This window comes from Aulonocara stuartgranti, assembly GCF_965226115.1.
Source record: "Aulonocara stuartgranti genome assembly, chromosome: 9".
Classification (NCBI taxonomy): domain Eukaryota; kingdom Metazoa; phylum Chordata; class Actinopteri; order Cichliformes; family Cichlidae; genus Aulonocara; species Aulonocara stuartgranti.
Window position 1 is genome coordinate 29,596,562 of NC_138960.1, and position 14,081 is coordinate 29,610,642.

A 14,081-nucleotide genomic window follows, 5' to 3' on the forward strand; every position below is an offset into this window, starting at 1 on the left:
ATGAAGGAGTCTCTTGATTGCAGACAACAAAAGGCCGACTCTACTTTGGCGCATCCTGGACTTGGTTAGATGTTGGGAAAGAGTTTGTTTATACCAAGAATTCTGCAATCATCAACTTTAGCTGTCCGGTCTGTTCTTAGGGGCCTTTTGGTATTGCTGAACTCGCTATAGTCCTTATCTTTAAGATTGTGTAAGATTGTCAATATGGGCGGTCTTAAATTTACCTCTTACTACTAAAAAAAAAAACAGGAGTTCTTTGTTATACAAATGCTATACGCATTGTCTCCACCTGTAGAATAAAAAAAAAAAATCTAATAAACAATACATCCTAACGAACTGACTGTACTGGAGTAACAAGAAGTCTTGCAAGGCCAGATCTGAATTATAAATGTTTACTTCTCGTTTTCCTGGACTCCTCTCTCATCTCCAACCGCTGCACAACGTCTTGTTTGAATGGAGTGCGTTTGTGTGTACCTACATCTCCCTCTCATCCTAATGTTTTGATCCAGGGTGTGTGTTCACAGTGGACATTAGGCAATCTCTCAAACCAGTAATGGGCTTTGATTCCCCAGGGTTGCAGTGAGATGGCCACTTCTTACATTAGCCAGTCAGGTATGACAGCGCCACGGCTTGCCTTCCCCTCGGCCAGCCGGGATAAATAATAAATGAAAGTGGTATTTCAGTCCTCCAAATCATCCGCAGGGTCAAGACTCCCTTCTCGCAGTGAACTTTGTAAGATGCGCCGAAGCGCAGCGAGATGCTAAAGGTTAGCGTCTTGGACAAGACAATCGTGCATTCGGCCTGCAAGCACAAGTAGTTTATAAACATCCACCACAAAATCCACCCCCCTAGTTGTTGGTGAGGAACTTCTTTTCCTGCTCCCTGTCTCCTCCCCCTACCTCTGTGGGAGGATGGGGAGACACATGAAGAGGAAAAGTTAGCATTCTCACAGAGCATACATCTGCTGCTAAGCTGGCATTTTGTATTGATTTTTCCTGAAGCCTGTAATTTTGAAAGCTTGTAACAGAAGATGAAGTAAATATCATTTTATTTGCTCAAATGGTTTCAGATTGGATTGGATTGAGATGAAAATGGTGGAGACAGGCAAATCTAGATGAGAAAGCAGCAATTTCACATAATTGTCTTCAGACCTGGTGCCAGAATATATTACCGCTGTTCTAAAACTGTCAAGCCAAAGACCTAGAAATGGACTGGAGTAAGTGAAGGCACTTATTCTTCAAGTCTCTGACATATTTAACTCTCTGCTGACGATGTTCAGTGTGATGTGGTTGCATTTATCCTTTTGTGAAGAGTTCCCTTACTTCAGCTTAAAGTATCAGTTACTCCAATGCAAATTACATCCTTGACACTCACAGAGACTGTGTCAGACCAAGTCTGCAGTGGACTCCGAAGGCAACGTAGGAATCTGACATCAGATGTCAGATTAGAGTCAGATCAGTTTACATGTAGAAACAAAAAACCTCACAGACTAAAACTGGATCGTGTGTGTCCCATTCACATGTATCTCTGAAACAACAAATTGTCTCTTAATTTTTTGGTGTGTTGCTGTTTTTCATCTCAGCAAAGCTGACTTCCAAAGCACGACCTTTCACAAATCTCCCTCTGTGCCAGCAAGTGGCAGAGCTGAGTTAATGACTACTGTTTATAACCCCATCTCAGACAGCCATTCTGTTCATTTTTCTATTTACCCTGGAAGGTGAAGTTAACCTTCTTCAGCTCATTGTAGCCAGAGGAGAATGGCAGAGATTAGTGTATTGGTCATGGTGAAGTGAGCATAAAGTACATGACAGGACCCAACTGCATGGACAAGTATGGTTGTTCCCTACAAGGTAGCTGCAACTAGACTCGAGAATTTGTCTTGCAGGATTTATAAAGATGCATACATTTAAAATGCTTTTTAATGTTTCTTTCTGCATATTGCAGCAACAATTTGATCAATACATTTTGCACATTAAAACAAGTAGACAGCTTTTTGTTCCTGCCTGCTGTGATATTACCCGACAAAAGCACTCATCTCCTCCAGAGTTTTCCTTTTCTGTCTGTCTTCATCCACCCATCCTTGTGTTCATCTATCCATCAATCAAGTGGGCTACTCAAGCCAGAAACTCATCAGAACAAAGCAATCAGCTTTGTGCGTCAGTCCTCTTTTCATTAAAGGCACATACAAACCACTGTGCGCAAAGTGTGTATGTGTGCGTACGTGCTTGAGTGTGTGCAGCACGAGTGGTTATTTGACGAGGTCAGCTAATTATTTGGCCAGACTAATGAAGGTCAGCGTGTTTATCTGTCTTTGTGCTGATGGTCTGTACCTGATTGAGATAAGTACTCCTCTTCAACCTTCCTGTCATTTGTCATCTTGATTAAGGGACCTTAAGGAATTGAACGGTGCACCTTTATTTAAGACATCTCATACTTTACCTTCATATATTCTTTAACATCATGTTTGTCTTTGCACTCAATGCCTTCAATTTTCTATACATGAACTGTTGAAGGGTCATAATGTTAAACTGCACAATTTAAAAGGAAATACAAGGACCATGGCGATACTCATATTATTCTCATTATAAAATGCTGTAAAAAAAATTGCCCTCTTCAAACAGACATTTGTACACTAAATGAAACTCACCACTAGATTTTTGGTTGTGTCTACTGGTCATACCATTTTCTTGTCACTCATTCAAAGAACTACATTGTCGTGAAAATCCAGGGAAGAGATCTAAAATACATGGACTGCAATTATCTATAATGAAAAGGAACTCTGATGCCAAAGGTATTGTCCATATATATACAGGCTTGTCACAATTGAAAGTGTGTGCACAGAATGGTGCTATTATCATGATGGATGGACCACACCAAATTAGGTAGATTTGATAATAACTTAAATTACATATCCACTTACCTGGATGCTTGATGAACTGAAAGCGACATTGTCTATTATTCTTGTATCATGCATGATTAGCATTCTGTATGAATATGTCGTGGCTGCCTTAGCTGTCGCTCATTCCAAATCATATGCAGGCAATTGTAAGCGTGAGCAGTGGGTTATTGTAACAGACGCAGAGGAGATCTTGACTCTTGTCAGCGCCAGACGTTTAGAGAAGGACAATTGTGACTGAAAGGTTCCATGACTAATTAGATATACATGTGGAAATAAAGTGGGAAAAATATAGAATTATTATTTTCATGTGGCAAGATAAAGTGGTAAATATGTACATTAATAAACTAGTGGCGCATATAGCTACTACATATCGGGTATAAAGTGTCATACCACTGTAAATTGTGAAGATCTGTCCAATCGCTTATGGGCTAAAGGTGTGTTAAACCAAACTTATATTTACAATATGTTTATGTGACATGACTGAACGTGGTGTGATTTTTTTATTTTTTTAAATTAAGATACATCAGACTAGGGTCATCCCCTTAGGGAACTGATTGCATTCAGAGGACATATCATCCCTGGACATTAATAGTTCAGATTTCTGATCAGTTTTAAAATTTGCATAAAATCACACAAATCTGTGTTTTGCTATGATTTTTAGGAATCACAAACAGATGTGTTATTGAGGGAAAAGGGCAAGCAACATGACCTAATAATTATCCAGAAAACCAGCAATAACACTTCTAAATTCCAAAACAATCATCTCAAATTGTTAAAATCATAGCCTGTCAGACTACAAGCAAGGTGAATGTTTAAAAAGAGAAGAGCACAATTGAGCATTTTTTTTTTCATGTAAATCTTCACATTTACTCGAAATATCAGTTCACAGAAAACAAATTAGTCACTGTTTCCTCAGGTGGTCTGTTAGTGTATCCAAACACGTTCAAGAAAACACAATTATTCTTCAAACTTTAAGCGCACATTCTTATGGTGCATACAACGTAATAAGCATGCTGATGTTGAATAATTTCCAAATTAGTGCAAAAGATTGGGGGCTTGTTTTTTGGAAGTAGCAAACACTATAAACATTTTTCAAGTTAAATGTATTCATAGAGGGCTTCTGGCAGTCCACATACATGTATTTCTATATTTTTGATATTGAACAATTACAAAAAAATAAGAAAAATAATTCGGCAAAGTCCTACCAGGTGGAAGTCCAGGGTGAAGGCTGGGGGCATGCCGAAGAGATTATATATTTTTGTTGGCAACGCCCTGGTATTCCCCCAGAAGAGCTGGTGGAGGTGGGCAGACAGAGGGAAGTCTGGAATTCGGCTGTTGTCCTCACAGCCCACACCTGGATAAGTGACAGAAAATTAATGGATGGATGGATGGATGGATGGATGGATGGATGGATGGATGGACGGAGTTCCCACATACAATTAGCTACTGTGAACCATTGATGTGATCTGCATTTTGTTGAATTATGTTGCATAAATATTCTGATATAAAATAAACTTTACTTCAAAAAACCATTTCACCTAGCCTGTAATACATAATACAAACACCCAAATATTTATATTTTCCATAAAGATGATGGCAGTCTGTTATCCAAAATTGGTCTTTTATTGAGACAATTAAAAAGAAAAAAATCTGTGAAGGAATGAATCCAAACAATTCTTCACATCTGTCCTAGTCTCTGTCTGGCTACCTCTGCAAGCCCCAGTTCCTAGGCCTCAGCATCTCTAACAAGCAGCGGATACAGCGCTGGATTACTGTAGGCGTTAAATCAATAGCTGCTGGTCTCCCAGGCACAGCTATAGATTATGAATCAGTGTTGGTGAACAGAGCGCCATGGTGGCGAAAGGGAGTAAGGAGACAGAGAGGGGCTGAGGGAGAGAGAGAACGAGAGAGAGAGAGGAAGAAGAGGGGGGAAATACTGATTGGTTGACATCAAAATGATGCATGGTGGTGTCATTTCACCAAAATATACTGGTTTTGAATGACAGTTGTAAATTATCCTTTGTAATTTTGCAACATGGTTAAGTATACAATCACCAGGAAATGAATAATTATGCATTGCATGTATTGAGTTTCAAACTGTCACTTAAGAATAGGGAATCTTATATCACGTACACATAATTGAGCCATACAGGTAATCAGGAATTTGACTCATAATTGAAAGTAAAGAACAACATTTAAGATGAATATTGATTTAACCTTTGCCTTTCTGAGATCTGCGTAATGAATGCAATCTCAAGTTCATGGAGTTCTCCACATACTTAAAATAACAGCAACAATAATTTGTAATTTAACACAGAAACATAGAAGACATGAGGTTTTGTGCACATGCCTGCCAATATCTATATAACTGATCTATGGCCACAGGGCCCATTAACCTGGTTGAACCTGGTAATCTCTGCAGCGAGCACCAATGTTTCCAGTCTTCAGTTTAATTCAAGGCCCTCTGAGTGCTGTTTACAGATGGTATCTAAGTGGCTTGATTCAACTGCCAATGAATATTGGCATGTGCCTACACCCCATAGACCCTGCTATTAGGGGTGGAGACCACAGGGTTAGCCAAACACAAACTGAACATGACATCTCCCTTGCGTCTGCAAGTTCGACAGGCCGGCATTTACACAAACACACACACAGGCACACCTGAGTTCCCACACATGTTTGTACAAAAAAGCTAAAGACGATTCGAATTTCAGCTAGAATATGCAGGCACATATTTCGTGCTCCAAAATTCAAAGAAAATGCAATGTATGTGTACGCATATGTGTAAACCCCCCTCCACACACACACACACACAAATACACAACATCAACCTTGCTATAGGGCAGGTTGCAAGACCCATACTGCCCCCTGGCTCGCCTCGTTCTCTGTGTTTGTTGAGCAGCAGAGATGCCCGAGGAATAACTTGTCTCCCACCACAGATTCGGGATCAGATTACTCTGGACTAGCTCCCTAACCTTAACCATTAGAAGGATAAGAAAATATCTGTTCTAAGATCAGTGGCTTGGGGGATGGAGATGATATTGAGGAGCTGTCAAAGGTGACTGAGTTCAGGGTCAGGCCCCCGGGAGCCGTAGGATGGGAAAAAGGTTAACACAGGCTACTGTAGTGCAGGACTCAAGTTAGTGTGAAAAAGAGAAAACTGTGTGATGCTTTGATACTAACGCTAAAGTAATTAAAAAACACCTACAGCAGATAATGCTATTGACTTTGCCACAGAGGACACAAAACACAATGGATTTAGCCATGCTAACCAGTCAGAATCAAATAAAGATAATTAGTTACTTAAGATATTAAAGTCATTATAATATTACCCATTATCTTAAGCTGTTAATTACACCTCAGGTTGTTTAAATAGCTTGTAAAATTTGAAATTAATGCAATGCTATTCTAAAGCACACAGTAGTTGATAAGTGTTCTCTTGCTGGATAATTGTAGAGTGGACACAGTGTTAACTGTTAGCTGCAGAGTCTGGTAGCTACGAGCCACCAGCTGTGTCTGAATGACTGACTCTTGGACGTGGCTGCTGCGCTAGTACTGAGCTGTCAAGGTCAGTTGGGACACGCACACACGTTTGCACATGCACATACACTCGCTCCGAGATACGCACACACATACACTCAGCACCAGAATGATTAATCTGTCAATCAATGCTTCTATTTCCTGCGGTGAGTCCTCCTCTTTTCCCTGCAAGGTTCCTGTGAACAGAAACGAGAGCTTGCAAGATTGGTGCGTGCGTGTCACTTTTTCATCATCTGTGTTTGATTTGTGCAATCAGAGCCCATTCTAAACATTTTCCACACAATGCCAGTGTAGCGCAGCTGAAATGCAGAACATTGCTTTGTGGTATCCAATCTCCTTATTCTACATGGCCACCGTACACAACAGTGAGTTTTCATAGCGTATCTATTTCACTGCAAGCTGGTCTGATGATGGCAGCCAGGAGAGAGCTGGCTGTCGAAAAGACTTGCGACTACTGAAGCCATTTGGCAGAAATGAAATGACAAAAGATGCACAAAACACAGTAGGAGATATGTTTAGAAGACATGCATACTGTGTAGTAGCAAAAAGTCGAATGGGAAAGTCATCAAATGCAACTCAAATCCAAAGTGTAGTATCTAACGCTAAATAAAACACATGTTTAATGCTAATTCCAAGTATACTAGTATCTGTTGTGGTTTTGAAGAGCATGACATTGGCCTATATGCTATTCAGAATTACCATAGACTGTATACAAATGATGAATGAAGCCGTGTGACGTCACCCACGCCTTAAGCTGACAACACAATAAAAATCAATATGACAAGTGACTGGCCGATCTGACACTGCATGCCTGTAAATTAGTGGTTTGTCAATCACAAGGTAGGCCCGCCCTAAAAAATTGTTTGTTTATTGACCTTTTTGAATCTAACATAATTTATCATCAGTAAGATCATTAGTAAGACTAAAAACTACAAACTCATCTGGAAAGGGCTTAGTCAAGTTGTTTTCCCCCCCGACCTCCATGCACCCCGACTTCTTTTTGTAGCCAGAGTAGTCGCCTCCTGCTGGACATTAGGAAGAATGCAGCTTAGAGTTACTTCGCATTTTTGGCTTGGATTGGTCTAAAATGCATTTTATATATACTCTGTGGCAATTATAAATATTATAATGAGAAAACAACGTTGAATTATAAAAAAAGATAAATGACCAATACCTTTAGCAACAAATATTTCCATTAGCAAAATTTTCAGTCTAAGTCGCATACATATGGATTTTGCTTCAACACTGAACACTGAGCTGAATTGAAGCTGCCACAACTATGTGTAAAATATTGAATTAATAACATCCATAAAGCTGCACTAAATCATTTCTCTCTAAGAAGTGGCTCAATTTGATAATAATTTATCCCGATCGTATTTTTTCAATTTATATTCTTTCATTAAGTGAGCGTATTAAAGTACTAAATGAATTTCATTACATTTGAAGCATTCAGATTTAATGAAGACCGTACAAGTATATACATCTAACTAACTGCTGCATTTAGACTGTATTTTTTTCAATTACACTAATTTTTTCTAGTAAATTAAATTTTGCACTTTTGCAAACATCACATGAGATGCGATTCATGTCCTTTCACTGTGTATTTATGTCTCTGCTTACATTGTTTATCATAACCGTGCTCTTCATTTTAATATTACAGCATATTCAGTCAGATTTACAGCTCAGTCTCAGTCTGAACACCAATGTTAGTGCATTACCTCTATGATTACAACTATTACCACTTCTAACCACCATTACAACAATTCCAACAACCCTGCTTTTACTACAGTAACACTAATAACATATAAATCTAAGCTGTCTGGCACCAGTCTAACAAACTTAATCTTGCTTTATGTGCACTGTAAGTATACTCCATTCGATTTAATTTGATCATATTTCTAAAGATGCCCTAAGAACATGGTGTTCAGTAAATGCTTGTGCCACTGCTATTTGTAACTAATCACCTCTTCTCTTTCTTCGTCATGCCCCTCTACTCTCATTCCTTCTCCCCATCACTTAATTTCTCGACCACCCACTGCCTTGCCAGTGCTAATTGCGAACGACCAGTCGAGTTGAGGAGGGAAAAAGTTGGAAAATGGGGGACAAAGCCCATTAGTGCTTTATTGGGTGTGCTAAAAGAGTTAGCCTTATTCCATGTGATCCAATCCGAGTCAATCACATTGGGAAAATTGGATTCCTGAATAAGGAAATCCCATGAGGGAGGTTAGGCTGTCCATCTGGATCAGCAGAAGACACTTCTTCTTCTCTTCCTTTGCTCCGTCTTTCATTCTCTCCACTGAGGCACTGCGCTTGGTGAGATTCTGTTCTCACTTTAGTGAACCAATAGGGCCATAATAAGTATTGATTAAGCTATTAGCCAACATTACCCAGGCACTGGCAGAGACTGTGTTTAGAATCAGCACCTCAGGAGTCTGTCACACCGTGTCACACACACGTACACAAGAACACGCACACACAGATTTGAGAAGCTGATTGGGTGTGCTGTCAGGTTAGTTAGTTACTGAGGCAACTAAACTACTATTCTCTTATCTATTTCCCTCTGACTCCAAGTGCACATCTTTTACCTCTCTATCTATCCCTGTAACTGAACTCCAATCAAGTAAGGCCACAGTCCAGAATACATGGTGTTTCAATGAGATGGGTGTGAGTACGCCGCACACACATGTGAGGAATCAGATAAAAGAGGCTTGATTACAAAGGACAAGGTCATAGTGAGGAGTGACACAGGTTTGGAGCTAAGCTTTCAGACTCCAGCGGCACACATGCACCTGAAAGTATACACACACACACACACAAACAGAAAAGAAATGCGGTCAAAGAATTTTTTGAAGACTGATGATAACATCTGGGTCCAGTTGCATCACTAATAAGCGTGTGAGCGGGAAGGAGACTCCAAAAAAGAGACATTTATTGTGTCACTTTAATAAGTTCACCGTTAGGTTTCACTTCTGCAGAGAAACTGAAAAACTGAGTGGGAGACAGACATATAAGCATCAGAATTAGCCGCCACCTCAACTCCACACCACAATGTTTTGAATATATTTTCCAAGAAATCATCTGATTGAGTGATTTCCGATACATTGTCAGGACAAATTACCTCCTCTTAATAAGATCCTTGGTGGAAGCAGAGGACGACCACTCAGAGAGGGGAAAAGGAAACGACAAGTATTAATTTGGGATTTTTCACAAACTGACACTCCAGTCTCCATCGTCAGGCCCTGGGGCTGTGTCACTTCTCACCCATGATCACACAAACACAGACGCACACGCGCACAGACACACACCCCTCCGTCTCTCTCTGTTGCTCCCTGTCCCTCAGTTATTCCCTCCTCCTTCCTCCTGATCATGGAAGAAATTCTGTGGCGTAGCAATTACCTAAGTCTTTTATCAGTCATTTCAAAGGAGGAAAATTAGAGCAATTGTGTCAGGATGGTCATATGGGCAGAAATTGCACACTTATTGGGTGCACTTATGCCTGTGACTCCGCTCCCTGCACTGATGGGGTCCATTGTTAAGGGACAGTGCCTTCAAGGCCGCTGATTGGGGCTGAGAGCAGATGCAACTCTCCCCACCCACCGCCCACCCCCCCAAACACACATGCATACACACACACACACACACACACCCTCCCTTCTACCTCAACACGGAGCCTTTGTCTTGAATCTGTAACCCCCCCCTGCTTAATTGAATATAAATTACAGCAGCGCTTCGGCTTATGTGGACTATCATCAAAGTTAAGACTGAACCACCATCTTCTTTAACCCAACTCCACTTGTCCTGCTCCCACAACCGCCCTCCACCCCCACCCCTGCCCCCTGCACCAATTATTCATTTCCTTCCCAGCTGCTCATCAAGATCAGAGAAGAGTAACGTACCAAGGCCTGTGCTTGTAGTTTTCTTTCTCTCAACTCATGGCTGCCATAACTATAACAAAATGAAACAGCTGAACTACAGTGCAGGCATACTTTCTTTCTCAGCATTTGAAATTAAGAGAATGAAGCATATCCCAAAGGAAAAAAGAATTGTGCTGAAGGAACCATCCACATTTTTCTGCTTTGCAGACTCAGGTACTTCTAATGACTTGATAAACTAGCTCAGAATATCAGCATCAGTGATATTATGACCTTTGGCAGCCCAATCTTATAGCAAAATGTCATCTGAAATCTACTCTTTAAGCAAGACTCTACAGTACATACTGGTAAAGTGAGCACAGACCACAAGAATCATGGATTCAAAGCTGTGCATGTTGAAGCACTTATGCCACTACCCGACCTCCAAAGATGATAGGCCACTCAGCTAACGAGTGAAGCCTCCAATCTAATAGTAACATTGTCTGCTCGCAGGGATCTTTCCCTAAATGCTAACTAGATTCAGGCAGTGAATCCTAGCAGTAAATGCTAAGTCTATGGCTTAATCGTCGACTCTAGCCCCTTCGCACCACGGGGAGCTGCCAGAGCTCTCTATTCCCACTCCACTGGCCACACATCTCCACTCAATCTGTCTTAGCATATTGATTTCCCAGCTGTCTCATTGGTTCCTAACATAATTATGGCTGGCTAGGCTAGGGGCACAGGCGCAGGGCTAATACATTTACACCAGGCCCCATCAGCACAGGCTTATATTCATGTCATTGGGAGAGGCCAGGGATTGGATGCCCCTAAGAGGCAGCTCTACTAAGAGAATTCGGGGGGCTTTGCTGTAATGAAAAAGGGAATTAGCTGGCTCGACCTCCGTCACATGGCAAGATCAATAGCAATGTCCATGAAAATATTCTGTGGAAAATAAAAAGAAGACAAAAAAATATGCACCTGTGAAAAAAGATGTATCATTACATGCTGTTTATATAGTATTATTTCAATGTTCCCTCTTTATAAAGAGTACTGATGTGAACCTCTGACCAAAGCTTACTTTATGATGAAATCCAGTCAGATTGTTTTTATGAATATTTAATGAAAGGGGTACCCATTGATAAATTTATTTCTGATTAATGAGTATTATAATTGTATTTAGACAGGTTCTTTGTTTTTCTCAACATTTTGCTGTTCCTTTACAGCTCATGCCGGCCCATATTTACTCCTATAACCTCCTGTATTTTTTTTTTATCTTTCAAACACACAGGATATGGCAGGAGAAAGGAAAAAAAAACCCACTAAAAGAAGGGGGTAGGGGGGGTAGGGTCACAGTCTATCTATTTCACTGTGCCTAATTGTTGTCAGAAGCTGACCTAAAATGCAGAGACAGTATTTTTCAAAGTCAAGGATGAGGTAGAGGAGGGGTGGGCAATTCATCATGCTATCTCCCTTCCTCCTCCGCCCACCGTCCGGGACCAGCGAAGGTCTGCTAGTTATTTAATTCCATGGATCAGGCCCTTAATGGCAAACTCCAGCCCCATAAATTAGACATGCACTCGATTAGGATGTCTGCCGTAAGAAGTGGTCCTAGGTATGATACTGGCATATAAGGTCATCCGGGCCCTCTCAGATCTATTGCAATTAATGATCATTAGAGACAAAGCACAGAGAAAAATGTATAGAGTAGGAATTCCAACAGCTTTCAGGATGTAGTTACAGATAGAGACAGATGACTACACTGTCATACAGGAGATACATGAAAATGCTGATTACTTGTGCCTGAGAACAATTTTTTTTTTCACAGTGTTAAAACAAATAACGCATTTGGCTAAAGTGCTCCCATGAATCAAACTAGAACACAATCAGTGGCACTGTGGCTTGTACAAAAGTAGTCCAATTACTGTTGGAAATTATACAAATGACTACGTAGGCACCATAATGTAACGCATAAGCTGCTGTTGTAATCATACGTCCCTTTAATTATACTTTGACGGTGCACTGCATGAGAACAAAAGTGCGGTGATGACTGCACACGAGGCAAGAGTGTGCACAGCATAGTTTGCTTGTTGCAAAGTGAAATGCCCTCCAAAGTGTGGCCCCACTGAAGCAGTGATCAGCATGGTGCCCAGCTGGATAGACCGCTTTCCACTGTGTTGGTTAAAGCACATAAAATATACGTGGAGCTTTTAAATGACTCTAACTGCACTCACTTGAGCAAAATAGTTTTATTGTATTGCATATGTGTTTATTTTTAGGGGCTCTATTTACCTTAACACCATAGCAACTGCTACTCTTTCAGGGTTCTTAACCGTATACGACTGATTGAACAATGTAGCGAGCTTGGCGATGCTTCCTTCTCTTTTTAGCCGATTTTACACCTCGCTTGTAATTCTGTTTCATTTCCGCAGGTGACAGTAAGGTTTCCCCTCTTTCTTTGTTAAATTTCATGCATTTATTTATTTATCAATCCTTTTATTTTTTTTGATTTGTTTTTTTAATGTCTCTGTGGCATTTTGGACAGTCCCGAGCATTTGCTGACAGTTATTTTGGCTCCTGGCAGCGCAGACATTGACTGTCAACGGGACATCTCCTTTCTTTTATTCATTTCTTCTTTCCTGAGAGATGCTGCTGAATGCAAGTCAGCCTTTTCTCCCTGGAGGCTGGGGGGGGGGTGGGGCGTAGGGGAGGGTGGGCAGCGTGGAGGACAGTGGTGGTAAGGAGGGTGGGTTGGGGGGGGCAGACAGGAGGGATGGTGGAAAAAGGCTGCGGGGAAGGGGGGTAGAGGGGTGATAAGACATGTCGGGAAGGTGTGGTGGACCGTCTCATTGTCTGTGTGTGTGTGTGTGTGTGTGTGTGTGTGTGTGTGTGTGTGTGTGTGTATCTATGGTGCATGTTCAGCTGTGGAGTGTGTGTCTGTGTTTTTGTGTGCACGTGTGTGTCGAGGGTTATTCAGGAGGACACTCTCCTGACGATCAGATCAGCCTCCATTCTGACATTCCTGCACTTCCTTAGTCTGAAAAGAAAACCAAAGGCTCAATGAATGTGTGTGTATACGTGTGTGTATTTCTGAGGATGTATAAAAAAGCAAGAGAGAGAGAGAGAGAGATAGACCTACTATACGTCTGTATAGAAAACAGCTAGTCTATATTTGTGAGCATGCGAAATGTGTGTCAGAGCTTCAAACAAAATTATGAGTGCTTATGTAGCTGTGTGTCTGTATGTGTGCGTGTCTGTGTTATGTGACCTGTGTAAGTGTATATTCTCGTCTGTGTGGGCATAATTGGGATGTTGCATGTCAGGGGAACACCAGCAGTATTTTTTTTTTTTTCTGAGCAAGCCAGCCAGTCAGAGACCATAATGGGTGTTTTTGCTTGATGAAAACCTCAAAGCAGAGGTCCAGTGTCTGTTTTGATAAAGGGAATGTGCATGCCAGTGAGTGAACTCAGCATTGATGCTCGGATAAAACACATGATCAATAAAATAAACAGTACATCACCTCTATTAATGACACAACACCGGGATCAAGGTATGTGGAAATGGAAACAGAGGGACTGGTAGAGCTGCAGAGGTTTCGGATTTTTAGGCATTATGAGATGCTAGGGTGTGTATTGAAACTGTGTGATTACTGAACACAAAGTAATAGGGAGCTGGAGATTGCTGAAAAATACACCAGCAAATAACAAGCATGCCATTCTGCAGCTGCTATTAATAATGGCTGAAAACATATCTGTACTGATGATTTAGCTTTACAATTAGAAACAGGACTTGAT

The 14,081-nt window shown here is 40.9% G+C and overlaps 1 protein-coding gene across 4 annotated transcripts in view; it reads right to left on the reverse strand.

Moving 5' to 3' along the window:
* LOC309714961 (uncharacterized protein) overlaps window positions 1–14,081 on the reverse strand; it is a 159,161-nt gene that overhangs the window by 36,920 nt on the left and 108,160 nt on the right. For all 4 annotated transcript variants that reach the window (XM_082547728.1, XM_082547727.1, XM_082547729.1 and 1 more), the window contains exon 3: window positions 4,105–4,253. In XM_082547728.1, coding sequence (XP_082403854.1) covers window positions 4,105–4,253 — 149 coding nt within the window. The remainder of the gene's footprint in view (window positions 1–4,104; window positions 4,254–14,081) is intronic.